The sequence below is a fragment of the Drosophila eugracilis genome, unplaced genomic scaffold, assembly GCF_018153835.1.
Source record: "Drosophila eugracilis isolate 14026-0451.02 unplaced genomic scaffold, ASM1815383v1 contig_2167, whole genome shotgun sequence".
In the NCBI taxonomy this organism is placed as follows: domain Eukaryota; kingdom Metazoa; phylum Arthropoda; class Insecta; order Diptera; family Drosophilidae; genus Drosophila; species Drosophila eugracilis.
Genome location: NW_024573052.1, coordinates 3,191,924 through 3,208,609, shown reverse-complemented (window position 1 = coordinate 3,208,609; position 16,686 = coordinate 3,191,924). Strand labels below are relative to the sequence as shown.

Sequence of the window (16,686 nt, the reverse complement as noted above, 5' to 3'; positions counted from 1 at the left end):
TCGTTAGAGTTTTCATGTTTTACCTTTCGTTTTTATTCGATATATAATTAAAAGTCGTTTTTTGTTCATAAGTGTATCTCAGAAAAAAAATATAATAATAAAAGTATCTGCTAAGCACGCGTCGATTTGGAGGCGTGTTCAGTGGAAAGAGGAAAGTGGAAAGAGGAGGGGGCAAGGTCGGGTATATAGGTGTATATATAGTAGGGGAGGACGGGGAGGACTGGGGATGGATCGGCTTCGGGGATTGGTGCTTAGTGGTCTACGAGTGGCTTGGATCTCCTCGTTCGTGGGCTCGCTCCGTGTGTTCCGTTTTGGTGACTTTCTCTTCGCGCAAGGAGGGATCTTACTTACATAGTATGTCCGCGTCTATCAGTAGATTAATTAGTGTAATATGTGTACAAAGCTAACGAGTCCTTGGTGGAGGAGCAGAAGGAGGAGGAGGAGGAGGAGGCGGCGGAGGAGGAGACTTAAAGGACAAACAATTTGTAAGAGTTAGTATCGCTTGTGTGGTGGCCAAGACATCATCCCAGCTTATGGGAGGATGCAGCAGCGAATCGTGACGAGTATTCTATTCAGGATTCAAAGGAGGCGGATGGCGATGTGTGGGTGGTGTGGAGTGGAGTGGACTGGACTGGACTGGACTGGAGTGGAGTGGCTTTACAGGATCGTGCCGGGCTTGCGGAGCGGCAGGCGACGACGCTGTCCCAAGAGTCCCAGTCCACGGGCCTGCTGTTTCGTGGTTGCCTCCGTCGCCTCTGTGGTATCCTGCTCCTGCTTGGCGGCTCCCTCGGCGCCGGACTCGTCGCTGGCGCCGGCGGACGCCTCCTCCTTGGCTGGCTGTTCCGCGGAAGAGTCGGCCGATGAGTGCTCCTCCTCAGCGGGGGATTCTAAAAGGGGAGAGTCCGATAGAAGATTAGGAACTAAGTCAAAGAAGAAATGAGAATCTCAAGAAGAATCACCTGTGGTGGAGGTGGCGGCTCCCAGGTGGAGTCGTCGCTTGGCCAGCAGGGGATTGATCTTCCTGGGCGCAGGGGTGGGGGCTGCGGCTGCCTTGGGCTTAACCGCATCAGTCTTGTGCGTTAGGGCGTTGAGGCGTGGCCGGGTCTTGAGGCGATTCAGCCCGGAAACGGGAGACGCAGGCGCGGAATCGGCAGCCTCGTTGGCTTTTTCGCCGGACTCGCCGCCAGCTGTCTCCTCCTCCTTGACGTCGTTGTGATGGCTACTACTATCGGCGGCGGAATCCTCGGCGGGTGTTGCCTCTTTGGGTGCCTCCGTGCTGATTCCTGAGCGGCCCAGTTTTCCGCGTGGCAGCAGGCGGTTGCCGCCGGCGCGGTGCAGGTTGAAGCGGGACGGACGCACTGGTTCCGCAGGAGCTGGTGCTGCGGACTTGGCCTCCTCGGAACTGGCGGTGGCACCACTCTCAGCCGCCTCACTGCCCTCGGCGTTAGCGGGTGCCTTGGTGGTGGTGGTGCGACTGCGACCGCGCAGTGCCAAGCCGGGACGTCCTCTCAGTGTGCTCCTTGCTGTGGTTGAAGAGGGGGTGGCAGAATCAGCGGGAGCGTCGCCCTCTGCGGGTGATTCCTCGCTGGGACGTTCGGTGGTGCTAGTGGTGGTGGATCCACGCAGGTTGAAGCGGTTGCGAGCTGTAAAATGAGAGGGAGCAGAGATGATTTCCAAGTTTTTCATAGCTGGGAACATGTCTTAAGCTAGCTTAAGTCCTTGGCCCTAGTCCTTGGAAGGCATATTAAATCATAATCTGATCCCGAGTGGCTGACCTCGCTGATTGCTTTCACTGCGCAAGAAACCCGAGACTAAAAGTGATTTCAATTCACTTTCCCAAAGGCCTGAAGCTTTGCTCTTGACCCAGTTAGCGGAGTCAGTGGCCGAAGGTTGCTGAAGGTGAAATGCTAATAACCGATCAATCAGATGCATTATCTAAGCCAAGTCCGATCTGATCAGCTGTAACTCTGCCCGATAAGTAGGTGTCGAAATGGCAACGAAAAGCTTCTTTCGTTGAAAACGAACACAAAATTTACAATGTAAATATTATTCATGGCTCTGTCTTTGAATGCCTTGAATTAGGCAAATGAAGTTTTAATTTATTTGAAAAACTGGAAGCTTGCCTATCTATCAGATACTTACGTCTGCCGCGGGCGAAGCCCGTGCTGACCGGCTTGACTTCCTTGGCAACCACCGCTTCCTCCTCGGCGGCGGGGGCGGCCGCTGACGTGGCCTCTGGTGCAGCGGTGGTGCGCGCTCCAGGACGAGAACGGCCTCCGATCGAGGGACGCGAGAAGCGATCTTTTTGGGGGGTACAAAAAGAAGATTTTATAGGAAAATATTTCATGAATTCAGCAGGGCAGACGACTTACTTCTTCCCGTTTTGGTGGTTTCGCTGGCCGGGGCCTCGGTGGTGCTGGTGGTGGTGCTGCCGCCCTCGGCTCTGTTCAGCTTGAAGCGATTGCGTCCGGCCAGGCCATTCAGACCGGCTCTCCTGCCTCCGAAGAGGGAAGGAGCCGCCGTGGTTGTGGTCGTCGTTGTGGTGGTGGTTGGTGCCTCCGTGGTAGTGGTGGTGGTGGTGGTGGTAGTGGTTGTGGTGGTGGTGCTGCTAGTGGAGGAGATCTCATCGATCAGCGTGGTCAGGCCGCCGGCCTCATCCTCGTCCGTGCTGCCGGTTTCGGGGGCAAACGTGGTGACACCCTCGGATAGTTCCGATTCCGGAACCGTGGTGGTCTGCTCGTTGTTCAGGTTCTCGTTGGTCAAGATGGCGTACAGATCGAGGGCGGCCTTCTCCATGGAGGGCGTGGTCTGCTCGGATTCCTCCTGATCGGCTGGAACTTCGGTGTCCTTCTCCTTCTTGGACGCCTGCTCCTCCTTGGCCTGTTGCTCCTTCTTCCTGGCCGCCTCCTCCTGCTCAATAGCAATCACGGGTTTCAGCTCATTCTCTCCCTTGCGCGTCGCCTTGGTCTGCTTTTCGTCGGTGTTGAAGGTGGCACTGTCCACCAGTTCCAAGCTGGGACGCTTGACGCTGATCTTCTTGCGCTCGGCGGCAGTTTCCAGGGAGTCCAAGGCGGGCGTTGGTGGCACCTCAATGTTCTTGCCACGGCTGGGGAAACGTGTGATCATGGGCAGACGCTCGGCTTCGATGTCTTCGGAGGCATCCGAGGATCTTCCCTTGGCCTTGCCACTCTGCAGGCTGTTCTCACTGGGAGTGGCTGTCGTGCTCCTCTCGATATTGGTATACCTGGTCTTGCCACGCGTCTCGGGCTCTGCCGCTGCCTCAGCCTTGCTCGGCTCCTCATCCTCCTCGTAGTAGTAGACATACTCGTACTCGTAGTCCTGGCCATTGGGTCCCTTTTTGATCTCAATGCGGGATTTCTTGTTGTTCTCACTGCCCGCTCCCTCCAGGGCAAAGTTCTGGTTGACGAACTCCTCGTGGGGGTCAACAACGATGTCCTCGTCCAGGTTGTCGATCTTCTTGGCAGCCGTGGGCAGGGTGGTCAGCAGTGGAGCAGGTGCCTCCGTGGTGGTGCCCTTCTTCTGGGCCAATTCGGCCTGGGCGGCCTCCTCAATTTCACGCCTCACTTCGGCCAGCTCCTCCTCTTCGATGGCCCTCTTGGCCTCGATGCTCTTCATCACATCCTCGTTGATGAGGGCACTCAAAATGGGATTCAGTTCTGGGCGCTCTTTGGTGGGCAGCAGGTTCATCGAGTAGTCGGCGGGATCTGTGGCCCTTATGCTGATCTTGTGGGATGTATGGAAGCCCTCCTCCCGCTCCACGGCATCGGGATGTTTGTGCGAGGTCTCGAACGGGATCGTCGGAGCTGGACTCTCGCTGGCAGACTTCGAAAGGGGATCCACTGACTCTGCCGCGGATCGAGAGGCCAAGAAGGCTATTAGGAAGCTGCAGGAAGAAGATTAAAGAGGGGAGGGGTTATCAAGATGGCTATAAGTTTATCAACTTCTCTTAAGACTAATCTAAGCTGAGACTAATAAGCCTATTGCTCTCGCTCTGCTTGGCTTTAACCGCTTAAGTACTATCAGCTCCCCATCTTAATTTCTGGCTGGCTGCATTCAGCCATGTCTTAGCCAATTAATCTCTTACAAAAACTCTATTATCGCCTTCGGCTGCCTTTGCTTTATACCCTACCTACCTCGGGCACTCCTCGCTACTCGTAAAACTGTATCTGCCAACTGGCAAACTGCAAACTGCATTGCACTGCACTTTTGCAGGGTATTAAGCGGTTCGTGGAACGCCGTTTGGCCTTTCTTTCTGGTTTCTAATCGGCGCGTGCTCCTAATCAGCCACCATGGCTAGCCGGTTTTCAGTTGGCTTTTCAGCTTTTCAGCCTTTTCAGCGTTTTCAGCCATTTCAGCTCCAGCTGGCGGTCTCCGATGTGCTGCCTCATCTCCAATCTGGCATAAAAAACCTTTCACAATTTCATTAGCCACACAAAGTCGATTGCGCATGCGATCATGATTTGGCCATCATGTCTAGCCGCCGAATGGAGCGTGCAACACCGGCTGTATAGCAGCCACCGGCACCACCGCCACCGCCACACAATAGTTCATTGGGCTCTGCGAATCCGCAAGCCGCAAAACGGTTCCAAAACGACCGGGAAACTAGAGCCAGGAATCGCCAACCGGTTTTCCACAACAAAGAAAACTGAAAAGGTGTTAACCCATTTCGACTCCAGACCAGATCAAACCAGATCCCAGCTGGAGGTCCCCAGTGCTGGGACTTTTAGTTTCAGCTCAAGAAAATTGAAAAGTGAACACGGAACGTAGTCAACTCATTCTGATCAGCGGCGATTTCTCGCAGTGCATGCGAACAGAGCGCTCTTGACGATAACTTTTAACATTTTGAATTATGTGCAAGTCTGGCTAGCTGGCTGGCTGGCTGGCTGGCTGGCTGGCTGGCGTTCACTTCTCGAACAAGTTTTCGGGGACCAGCAAGCGAACAGGCAACTTGGGCTGGCAACACCTTACTGCAAAGGTAGACAACTTCAACTTATTTTAATTGCAACAGCCCCAAAAACGGGCAGCCCAACAATGGCCAAAAGCCATAAGCCATAAGCCTGTGCGACTTCAAGAAAAGTTATAATTATGGCCACATCATGAAGCAGCAGCAGTAGCAGCAGCAGCAGCGGTGCAGTGCAGCAGCCAAAAGGGTCTCTCGGAGCGGTTGGGCCATGTTATGCATGAGGTGACAATGCGCACAGCCGCCTATACTATACTATATAGTATATAAGTTTACCGTTACCCACTTATAATTGCAGTAATCGCAGCTACCGAATCGGTCATTAATGCTATTAATAAGCCCAGGCAGAGAGACCCGATTCGAACTTAAGTGCCGTTCAATAGCTTAACTAACGAATTTGGACCATGGCCAGAGAGATATTAGAGGTGTGAATAGGCTAGGATCCATGGCGGCAGCCTTGATGGAAATTATCTGATTATTAACACTAAACTGAATCACTTCTCTGTAAGTTTTGGCCAATAACGCTGACTGCTGACTGGTGGCTGTTTTATGGCTAATTTCGTGCTAAGTTTCTTGCCCGAAACTCACGTTATTTCCCGCAGTTTATTAGCTTCGATCGAAGCTGCTCAGCCCAGACATGATCTCTGAGTGAGTCACCACACAGAATGCGTGTGTGGATCGAATTCCGAATCCAAACCGTAAACCCGAAGAATCGCTTACACTCATTCATGGCCAGACTGCCTTGACTTGGATTTGCAGTGAACACCTTCGGCCAAATTGGATCATTTATTGCCTGTTTTTCGAGCATTTAACGGCGTTAGCTGGCACTTGACTACTCTAAGCGGCTAAATGATGGAAATTAACTAAGCCGAGTGATGATTTTCGATCGTTTGATGGCTGCACTGTGAGGAATTGGAAGGCTGAATTCAGGAAGTTACATCTCTGGATCTTTGGGTTTATCTCAATCCACCTTCTTAAGAAGCTTTGATTCCACTTTAAATCTTAGTTGGTAACTCCTAGTCCGCTTTTCTGAGTGCACTTTTCCCGCTCTGTTCGTGCAACTCTACGGAACGGAACTCCGCTGCCAATGCTAACCCCTTGTTGGCCATCTTTGCTTTTTTGGGCGCTGCACTTTATGCAACCAGACAAACCCGTGGAAAGGGAGTGCTGCTCATTCCGAAGCTTTTTCAGCCTGTTTAGTCTTTTCAGCTTTTAGCGGGTGTGGCATGCAATTTGTATTTTAATTTGGCAATTCATTTTGGCCAAAAAAACGGGAGAAGAAACATATATATCTGCGGGTGATTTTGGCTCGGATTCGGATTCGGTTTTCAGTTTTCGGTTTTCAGTTTTCGGTTTTCTGCTTGTCTTACAGTCTTCGGCGGCCATTGACGTTTTCGAGAGGCAGTGAAGCGGCAATCAGGCAGTGGCTGGCTGCTAAAGAAACAAAAACTGCTAAATCGGCAGCCGCAATTGCAATAGCAACAAGCATATTATGGCCATATTATAGCCATGAAATGTAAAGTAAGTTTTGCATTGTTAAGTGGATGCGTCGTCGTCGTCGTCGTTGTTGTCTTCTCCTCTCGCAATAGCCGTGTTTCCCTCACATATATTTATAGCTTTTTTTCTGCATTGTTGACCTTTTTGAAAGAGAGATCGCGGCACCTCGCAGGTCTGACCTTTTGCATGCAAAAGTACAACAAATGCGAATACAATCATTCGGCGAGTCATTGCCACGCCAGCGTCGTGCCAGCATTGTGCATATTTAACCGTTGATTGACTGAGTGTCCGCATAAGTGACCAAGGTTAACGGTTGCCTGCAGGCCAAAATTTTGATCTGCTAGCCCCCTGTGGCGTATACTTGATTTTATCTAGCGTATACTTGATCTGTTTATGTGAGCAAAGGCATAGCTTTGGTGGTTCTGCAACAGACATTTTACTTATCAGAAGAACATTTCCAAGAGATCTCCTCAATATTCATCGTCTTTTGGCCAAATTTCTTGTAAAACTGAAATCCCACTGCGAGTTAATCACTATCATTATGCCCGCCAAAATAGTAAAAAGTAACCACTGCGAAGCCCTTAACTAAGTTTGCCAAATGCGTGAAATTGTTAACTTGACCTTGAATGCCTGCAATTGCCTTTGCCCCATGCCCCATGCCCCTTGCCCTGGAATCGGTTATTATCCTATTATTTCATGATTAGTTTTGACCATTTAACTTACATTTTGAGCAGCATTTTGAGCTGTGTTTTGTGGTTGTTGTTGTTGCTGTTGCTGTTGCTCCTAGGTTGCTCTCCTTGTTGTTGTTGTTGTTGTTGTCAATGCTGTTATAGCAACTTTTTCGTTAACTGCTTTTTTACATAAATTTTATTGACACTTTTTGAAAGTCAACTGCTTTGGCTTCGTTGGGGGGGGGAAACAGAAACAAAAAACAAGAAAAAAAAACAATAAAAAATGGATGTAAAAATAAATAAATAAATGACAGAAAATGATTTTTCGAAAAATCTTTAATTATGCACTTTGTGTGTGTTTTTTCTTCTATTTTTTATGTTTTTTTTTTTATTTAAATATTGGACACATTAGCTGGCTGATGTTGTTGTTGTTGTTGTTGGCTAGTTGCTCTTGTTGTTGTTGTTGTTTTTGTTGTTCACTTTGGTCATTTTTCGAGTTGCACTTTCACTTTTCACTTTTATTTTACGTGTTGTGTTGTTCACTATTTCGGCTTTGGCTGTTTGTTTTCCTTTTCATTCCATTCAGCAACAGAAAATCAAATCAATTAAGGAAATCAATTTAACAGTGCGGGAGTGTGTGTGCTGGTGTGTGTGTGTGCCCCCTCTGAGTGTTGTCAAAATTCTTCAAAAACTTACAAAAAATATTCAAAAAAAAAAAAAAAGAAAAGAAAAAGACCAGAAAATGCGTAACTCAAAGTGCACTTTTTGCGGCTTTTTCGAGCTCAAGTTCCGACTGGGCTTTGACTTCTTGAGCCGCTGACAACGCTTGTTTTATATGGCCAACCAACACACACACACACACACTCACAGACACACACACACAGTCCAACACACACACACACACACAGAGACGTGTGCCGGGAGGATATGCTGTCCGTACCATGGACTCTTTTTCTGAAGACCTATCTACTATATGTAGATATAGATGTATATATCTCGGGTCTTCGGGGAGCAGTCACTTTCGATTTCGCTGCCAGCTGAACGTGAAATGGCAAAATGATGAACGCTCCAACCATCGAAAACCGTTGCCGTTGCCATTCTGCCGCCGTCGGCCGAGGCAGCAGCGGTGGCCGCGGCAGAGGCTTCGACTTCAGCTACAGCTTCAGCTTCAGCTTCAGCTTTGGCTTTAACTTCAGCTTCGGCTTTAACATATCGGTAACATCGTGGATCGGGGATCGGTGATCGGTGATCGGTGATCGGGGGGTGCCTTTGGGGTCTTGACTGTGCGACAGAGAGAGCGAGCAAGAGCGAGAGCGAGAGGGAGTGATCGAGCGTGAAGGAGGAGTGCAGAACGAACGACAGGAGCGGTGTTTTACTTCGCTTAGCGGCTTTCGGCCATGTTAACACTAAATCATTCACACCTGCTGCCGATCGTTGTTGCTTTTCAATGGCGTTTGGCCACTAGGAAGTTCAATACTGCACTAGTTTCGGCGGCCCGAAGAGGGATCAGGCCAGAGCACATACACTTGAAGAAAAACTAGAGATTTGCTAGAAAGAGGTTTCCTTTTGCAGTTCTGATCGACAAGGGAATGGAAGGGATCTTCGAACTAAGGGTAGAGGCCAAACTTATACCCAAATCCCTTTCAGGGATAGTCAGGAATGAGCTGGGCTGATATCGATACATGAAACTGATACGGATATGCTTTTTATCAGCTTTGTAGTCTTTTTTCTTCGTGCAGCTGCGACATTCACTTGCATTTTTTGGGATGCTCTCTGGCCGCCTCGGTCTCAGCTAACTGCTGCTGATTTCATAAGCCAAAACTGGTTGGCAGCTGGTCTCAAGGCCGTTTGTTCGTTCGTTCATTCGTCGCAGTCGTCGCAGTCGTCGTCGTCGTCGTCGCTGTCGTTGATTAACCGCATTACACATACGCCGCGTTGGCCGCAGTGGCCGCTTTTTTAACCGCTTCGCCTGCAATTAGCAGGGCACGCAACATGCTCATATGCAAGCCAGCAGCAAGCGGCCAGCAGATCATCACCCCGGTTTCCCCCAGATGATATTATCCAATCTGTTGTGGGGCTTATTGATTAGCCGTTGCTCATTTGCTTACCGAGTATTTATGCAATTCCAACAGCGAGATCACAAGCTGGCCAATTGGATGGGCCAGATGTGGGTAGCTCGACTCTGACTTCGACTCTGACTCTGACTCCACCGAAAGGAGGGGCGAAAGACACCTGCGGACCAGAGCTCCCTGCCAGTGTCCAACTGACACCTTTTTTTCGTCGTCCAGGGTGATGTTGGGTATACCCGGCGGATACTTAATGAAACTAAGCAACCCATAACTACTTCCTAAGCTAGCTGTAGGGTATCATCCCTTATCCCTTATATGAATATTTCTTGGAATATCCATTTCCTAAACTTTTAAGAAGGGGTATTGGCTCGTCTACACACCCAAAAGAGGCATCTCAGCTGAGCTTCAGTTGCTCGGTTTCTCAGTTGCGGTTCGAGTTCGGTTTGGTAATCCCCACAAAGTGGTTAAAATCAACCTGTACAGTGTACACCGAAGACCAGCTCTGCTCCAGCTCCTCCTCGCCTCGCCTCCCTCTCTTCCACCCTGCTCCCTCGTTCCCTTTTTGATTTTGTTTACTTTGCAAGTGATTGATCAATCGGTTTTCTAATTAGCATTGATCGATAAACTGGAACGCTTGCTTTGCTTCTTTTTTCTGCCTGTGATTATGTGATAAATATTTGCAAGCCCCGAAAGGGGGCAAACAGAAACAGAAGAGGCGAGCCCAAGAGCTTCCTCCTTTGACGGGCGAGTGCAGCGAACCGGGAAGTGATCTTGAGGAGCAGCATATTCCTTATATGGTACGGCATGAGGGATCCTTTGGTGGCGTGGCCTTCGGGCAGCAGCTGCAGGGACTTCTTGAATTTCAAGTGATCGTCTTTTGAAAATCCCCCAAGTGAGTCAAGTCAAGCCCCGTCGAGGTCAGATTGATCAAGTTACCCGGGAAGGGGGCACATTGCTATGGATGCCATGCATGCCATGGATGGGGATGAGGATGGGGATGGGGATGGGGATGGGGATGGGCGGGCAAAGAAAAAACCCAACTCTTAATATAAAGAGCAGGTTTCGATCGGGGTAACAGGATGCATTTTTCTGGCATCACCGCATCGACGATCGAGGTCAGGAGCCGAAACACGCTCGTAATAAGTGCCCAGCTAGTGCTAATGAGCAGGGGGCGTGGCATGAGGGGTGTCTCAAGGACGTAGCCGGGAATGATAATTGCACTGGCCATCGGGCCAGATCAGGGAGTGAGCAATTTGGTAATTGCATAACGCAGAGAGAGAGAGTGAAGATGACAGCCAGATGACAGACAGGGGAGGGGCCGAAAGAGTAGCCAGGCTTGGGAAATTTACCAAAAAAAGTGAATCAAATTTGTGCTTTAATACCAAGAACTCCTTTTGAGAGGCCTTAAGCCACAAAAAACCCCGACCGATGACATCACAAAGTGGCTCAAAGTGCCTGTGGCTTTTGCCAATTCATGGGCCAAAAATATCCGGTACCCATTGGGCAGGAAGGAGAGCCCAGCAGGGAGATAAAGAGACTTCAGGTACCGACCGACCGGCTCTTTCTTCGCATTGTAAGAAACTCATAAAATTGTAATAAAAACAAAACCAGCCGCGGGGGGAAAAAGAAAGAAACAACAACTGTTATCCAACATTTCAAGTGTTCGTTCGAGAGTGTATATATATATCTGTACATATATCTATGCTATATATGTGGCCATATCTGCATACAGATGTACGCAAACAGGAGTGGCCAACTTGGAATGTTAATGCGGCCTGCAGTCGTTGGCGTCGCCGAGATCTCCGATCTCCGAGCCCCCAGTCCCCCAGTCCCCCAGTCCCTCAATCCCAAGTCCCCAATCCACTCCAAACAAACAAAAACCAAAAAACGACACTCGCACGTAGGCCCAGCCATCGCCTCGCCTCGCCTTCTCTCTTTCGCACACCATCTACCCGTCTCTTTCTCAGCGCTGTCCTCTGCCGTCTCTTTCGGCCTTTGGGAGTTACGTGAACTCTGAAGGGAGCCGAGGGCGATAACTGACCGGCAAACTGGACAAAAGCCAAAAGAATAAAGCACTCCTTAGGGTACACTCAGAGAAAAAGATTTCCCTTTGAAAGTTGAAGTTTAAGTTGAGACTTTGGCTAAGAAAGTAACTCAAAGATTTGTACTAGAAGTTTAGGATTTCTTTTGTGAAGTTTTCGTTAAAGATTTCTCTCAATGTATTTCGAGTCACTTTTTCTCAGTTTTTCTTATATTTTCAGCCTGGGCGCGCATGTTAGGCCAAGTAAAATTTATAACTGTCAATTATTATGCAAGAGCTGTGTGTGTGCTGTGCGGGGTAGGGGGCGTGGCAGAAGAGAGTGCTGGCAGAGCAATCAGGAAATACCCGAAGTATGCATGTATGTACCCCCCCAGCCAGCCAGGCACTCGCAGAGTCTGAACACGTATCACTCCCCCCGGATTAATACCCTTTTCAGCGGGCGGACACAGAACTTGGCTTTATCTTTTTGTTTATATGCTGCGGTTAATGAAAATATTTTTAATGCCTCGCCGCGGCCGCCGTTCTGGGCTTTATAGTTTCCCAACTTTTGAGGAGTGTCGCCCGGGGGTTCAACGTACGTCAATGGCTGGCCTTTGAAGACTCCGTACGCGGGACGTACGCCTTCTGTCAGGCGTGCTGAAAGGCAGGCCGAGCCGTAAACATCGTAAAGATGATGTTGTCGATCATCATCAAGATGATGGCTTCCACGTAGGCTGCAATTAAATGATTCACTTGGTCGGTCGCACTTGGACATTATTTCTCGATTCGCTGAGAACCTAAAACCGTTTTTTAGTTTCGACGACCTTCCAGCGATTTCCGGCTCATATCTATATAGTTTCTGGGCCGAGTGCCGTTTCACATGCATAAAATGAATAATGAAGCGCGAATCTGAAGTGCAACTTCATCGTCTTTTTGGCTTTGTGGGCAGAAAAAGTGGGTGGATGAGAGATTTCCTTATACGTCGAGTTATGGAAATCAAGCTGAGCATTTTAGCCAACTCAAAAGTTCAACGCATTTTGGAGCTGCTCTTGAGACTTGTTATAAGTCTTTCAGCGAAGACGATTGTAGTTTAGCTTTGAGATTCTGATTGATCGTGAAATGTCCATATGCCTAATATATATCCCAATTTGCTGGATCTTTGGCATTTCCCTGTCGAGTTTACATTCGAATTATAAGCCATTAAAGCGTGTCAATCTGTCGATCGACCCACCCATCCATCAATCAATCATGGCGCCATTGAAATTATGCAGCCAAGAGCGAAAAATTCCAAATCACATATCTTTGATTAAATTATGACTGACTGTGTCGTCTCGCCTCGCTGCTAGTTGTAAGGTTTAAATTCCGATTTTATTTCATTTTCATTTTCATTTTGCTTTTTGCTTTTTAGTTTTAGTTTTATTTCATTGCAATCATTTTGTGACCCACTTCGAAGTGCCTTTGGTCGCGCTCTTTGGGTGTTGTTGCTGCTGCTGCTGCTGCTCTGCGGCTTTTATTTTATTACGAAAATTTGTTTAATTTTAAACTGTTTAACTTGATTTAACTTAATTGAGTCACGAAGGCGACGCAGAGGCAGAGAAGCGGAGATCAAAGTGGAGATGCAGATAGAGATGGCGATCGAAGTGGTAACGCTGCCCGAAAGTTACATAAATTGGCATTAAAACGATTCAATAATCGAATGTCAGGGGGGGAGGGTTACGGGGCGTGGCAGAAGGGGGCGATCAGCAGAAGAGGGACAGCGGACAGCGGACAGAAACTCAAACCGAAAAGAAAAAACCTGAAGCAACCGAGACGAACCACCATTTGGCATTTGCATACAAGTGCCTGTACAGCGGGCACACTCGAGGGCAAGTTGCTAGGGGTAATGTCAAGGGTTTCCTTGTGAAATTTACAAAAAACAACGAAGGTTAGCTCTGGAGCTTAGGGTAAGAAATGGAAGATGTTAAGTTGGCTTTTAGGAAATATTCTAGAATTCTTTGGTTCATCAACTCTCTTAGGGACATATTTTAAGGAGGGAGTACTATTTAGTTGCCCTCAGGCGTACGTGTCTGGTGCGATCAGGTGAACATTAAACAACATGAGCTGCAAGTGACAGTCAGACCCCTTTTCGTTTTGTTATTGTTTTTTTTGTTTTTTCCAGACCCCGAGACCGAAAGGTGAACAACATTTTTTCGCCCCCCTTTCTCGCTATTTTCCCCCCCCCTCCTCGCGCCTTTCTGTTCACCTTTCTCGATCCGTTTTTCGATGGCATTTAACACTTTGACATTAGTGTTGCCACAGCACAGCAAGCACTCTGTGATCAGTGATCATTGATCATTGGGCCGGGGAGTGTGCCGCCGCCTCACAACCTCACAACTTCATTAAATATTTTGCCAGCTTGCCATTTTGCATGGCAAACGACTTGGTCTATTTTTTATGATCCAACTTAATGGGCGGCTAAAGCGCAAAAGCGCTCAAGGTTAAGCCTTAAGCCCAAAAGCGACTCTATATGGTAACTAACTAGTTGGACTAGATTCGGACTCGGATCCGGTATCGGAACTCTGTTCTCTCCCTCCAGGGAGGAGGATTCAAGAATGACCGATGAGTAAGCTTCGCTCTGCTTCGCTCTGCTTCGATTCGGATGCGGACTTCGATTGGCTTATAGAGATTGCAATCATGATCGCGGCGATCGCGTCGTGTTCGTGATCTACTTGTCAACACCTACACACGCCTTGGGATCTCTGAGTGCCTCGAGTGGTTCCGGTTCGACTTCAGTGTTGTTGTTGTTGTTGTTGTTGCTTTCGCTGCACAGCGAGAAAAGATGTTTGGTTTTATTTCCCATAAATTGGATTTAAATAGAGATAGTTTTGGGTATGAAGACTCTGATTAGGGAAACTAACACCTTAGGCTGGGCTTAAGTTAGTTTTTTTGTGTAGAAAAAATCAAAACAACAGGTTGAGCTTTCTTCAGGTGTAGGCTTAAGTGATCAACGATCGGCGCGGATCCAGTTATGCATTTGGCGTGCGGGGCACAACACTGATAACTAATTATGCGACCGCTCTCTGACGTAAGGCCCCGAAATGAAGGGCACTAAAGGCGATCGCAGCGGAGAGAGTGATCGATTTGGTTCGGATCGGATCGAAGCGAAGCGAAGCGGCTTGGATGGATTGTCGGGGCAAAGAAAGTGACATCTAATTGCGATGAAAGCGGTGATGGCGATTAGGGATAACCCAGTGTCGCATAACAAGTGAAAAGATAACTGCGATTAACGCTTGACGATTAACGATTAACGATTAACGATTAACGATTAGCGATCACTGATCACCAATTAGCGATTAACAATCAACGCTGATCGCTATCACTCAGATTTCCCAACGGACGTTTATGGCCCGTCATTTCCCCGAAGAAATCGGAATCTGCTGAATGCCCGAGACCAGCCCAATGTCAAGACCACTCTCATCCTCGATCCGCCAACCTGACTTTGGTTTACGAGCAGAGTGTCTTCCTCCCAGCAGACAATGGCTCACTGTCACTTGTTGGCTGATTAGAAAACTCGTTGTAAAAGGCGGTAACTACTTTCATTACCGTCTCCTCTCGGTTGAACAATCTTCCGAGTGGGTTTTCTTTTTCAAAACACAGTGGTAAACCCACATTTATGGCCTATTATTTCATATAGTAGATAGAGCAGCTATATGGTCCCAATAAATCTGGGTATCAGCGTGGCAAATGGCAAGCCATCTTGGCCAGAAATCACAAATATTTCCGGTCGAGCATGCCATCGAAAAGCCACAGATACCAGAATCTCCCAAGTTTGTCTCGAGTTGAGTTCCACTAAGAACGGGTTATCATCGCTGAATATGCTTTTGTGGACATTTTTATGTCGTTAAATTATTTCACACTTTTGATTTTTTCTTACTAAATATTTATGAAGCTCTGACGTAGAGTTTTTAATTTATGCAACGAATATTTTTTAATATTCCCATTAGGTATTTCGTGGCAAAGGCAGAAGTAGAAGGCAAGGCAGTATTTCTGCAGAATTTTGGTATCAGGGGATTTTCGGGGGTTTTCTTCACTGTTTTTTTTAACCATTTAAGCCCCCTCCTGGTCAGCGATTTGATCAGCTGCGGAATGAATTTTAAGTTTTACCTCTATGCCTTGGAATTTCGGGCGATTCGTCAAACAACCAAAAACAACACTCCACTTTTTTTGCACTCTTTTGGCACTTTCCAAACGCGAACTGTAAATCGAACTTCAAATCTTATGAAAACTGCAAAAAAATATTCAAAATAAATTGAAATCGAGGGTTCTCCTTGACTGCAGGGATGCACCCTCTCCGTTTTTCCTGCCACCGCGTTGAACGCGTCCAATTACCTCTGCAGACTTTCCGTTAATGTTTCGAATTTCGAAAAACTGACGGCAGAAAAGCCAAAAACAAAAAAGCAAACAACAAAAGGAAAACAAGAGAGAAAAGCGCCGCGTTCATAGTCGAAGTCTTTGATACCCTATAACTTTGAAGGTGTCTAACGTTTTCCGATCGAAATGGACCCTAATTCAGAATGGGTATTACCAGAAAAAAAGACAGGAGAATGGGACACACTGCAGCTGGAGAATGGAGAATGGAGGAGTCTCTGCACCCGTCTCTTTCTCCGCTAGTAGCCCCGTCTCTTTCTGGGCCATGGTGTGGGTGCAGTCTGGCATGCAATGTAAAGGCAATCGCCCAGGTCTAGTGACTGGAATCGAATTGGTAGAAAAACGAATAAAATCCAGTCAAAAAAAGGCACTGAGAGAAATATTTGCGTGGTCTTTGGGTTAGAGAGTTTCCATGTTTGCCGGGTTTTTCCCAGTGCAGAAAAGTGTTGCCCGAGTCGCGACCAGAATCGCTGATGTTGTAATTGTTGCAACTGGCAACTGTCGCATGAATGTTGCATGTTGCTGGCTAGGCAGTTGCAGTTGTTGCCTCGCCGTTACTTCAGAGGTTTTTATTACCCGATTTGATATGCGGATCTCGTGTTTAGCAGTCAGCAATCTCTGCTTTCGTGTTTCTCTTATTTTCGAGGGTATGCAGAAATCGGATCTGCCTGATCCTATTGGTATTGGTATTTATCGTGCAGCCATGGCAGGCAGGCTTGGCTCATGAGTCACGGGACTTGATCGATTGAACGAGTGAGCCGCGCTCGTCAATGTCTATGGCAATGTTAATGGACTTGTAAGCGGCAGGAAAAGTGTCCACTGTGCTGGTGAGAAGGGGAGTGGGGGATAGAAATGCCTAAACTGGTTTACTTTATTGGCTTATACAACGGAGTGGCAGTTAAATGTCAACGGGAATTCGGACTGCAAACGATTTCCTTGAAAAAAAACAGCTCAGCGAGATAAGTTTAAAGAGAAAGATTTATTCTTTTGTTAGGTAAACTTTAATGGGAAATCATTTTTAACGGTTTCAATATAAAGAAA

General features: G+C 47.8%; 1 protein-coding gene across 2 annotated transcripts; it reads right to left on the bottom strand.

The window, feature by feature from the left end:
* Nucleotides 1–16: 16 nt before the first annotated feature.
* LOC108105521 (mucin-19) lies at nucleotides 17–15,571 on the bottom strand. Of its 2 annotated transcripts, none has more exons than XM_017212148.2 (6): nucleotides 15,382–15,571; nucleotides 7,202–7,378; nucleotides 2,373–3,904; nucleotides 2,143–2,301; nucleotides 960–1,643; nucleotides 17–887 (listed from the first exon to the last, which is right to left on the bottom strand). In XM_017212148.2, the coding sequence occupies exons 2-6, from the start codon at nucleotides 7,213–7,215 to the stop codon at nucleotides 658–660; spliced, it is 2,619 nt and encodes an 872-aa protein (XP_017067637.1). In that variant the 5' UTR covers nucleotides 7,216–7,378; nucleotides 15,382–15,571; the 3' UTR covers nucleotides 17–657. The 2 variants fall into 2 exon arrangements, with proteins under 2 accessions (XP_017067637.1, XP_017067636.1); XM_017212147.2 differs by lacking the exon at nucleotides 15,382–15,571 and adding an exon at nucleotides 8,090–8,215.
* Nucleotides 15,572–16,686: the final 1,115 nt, after the last annotated feature.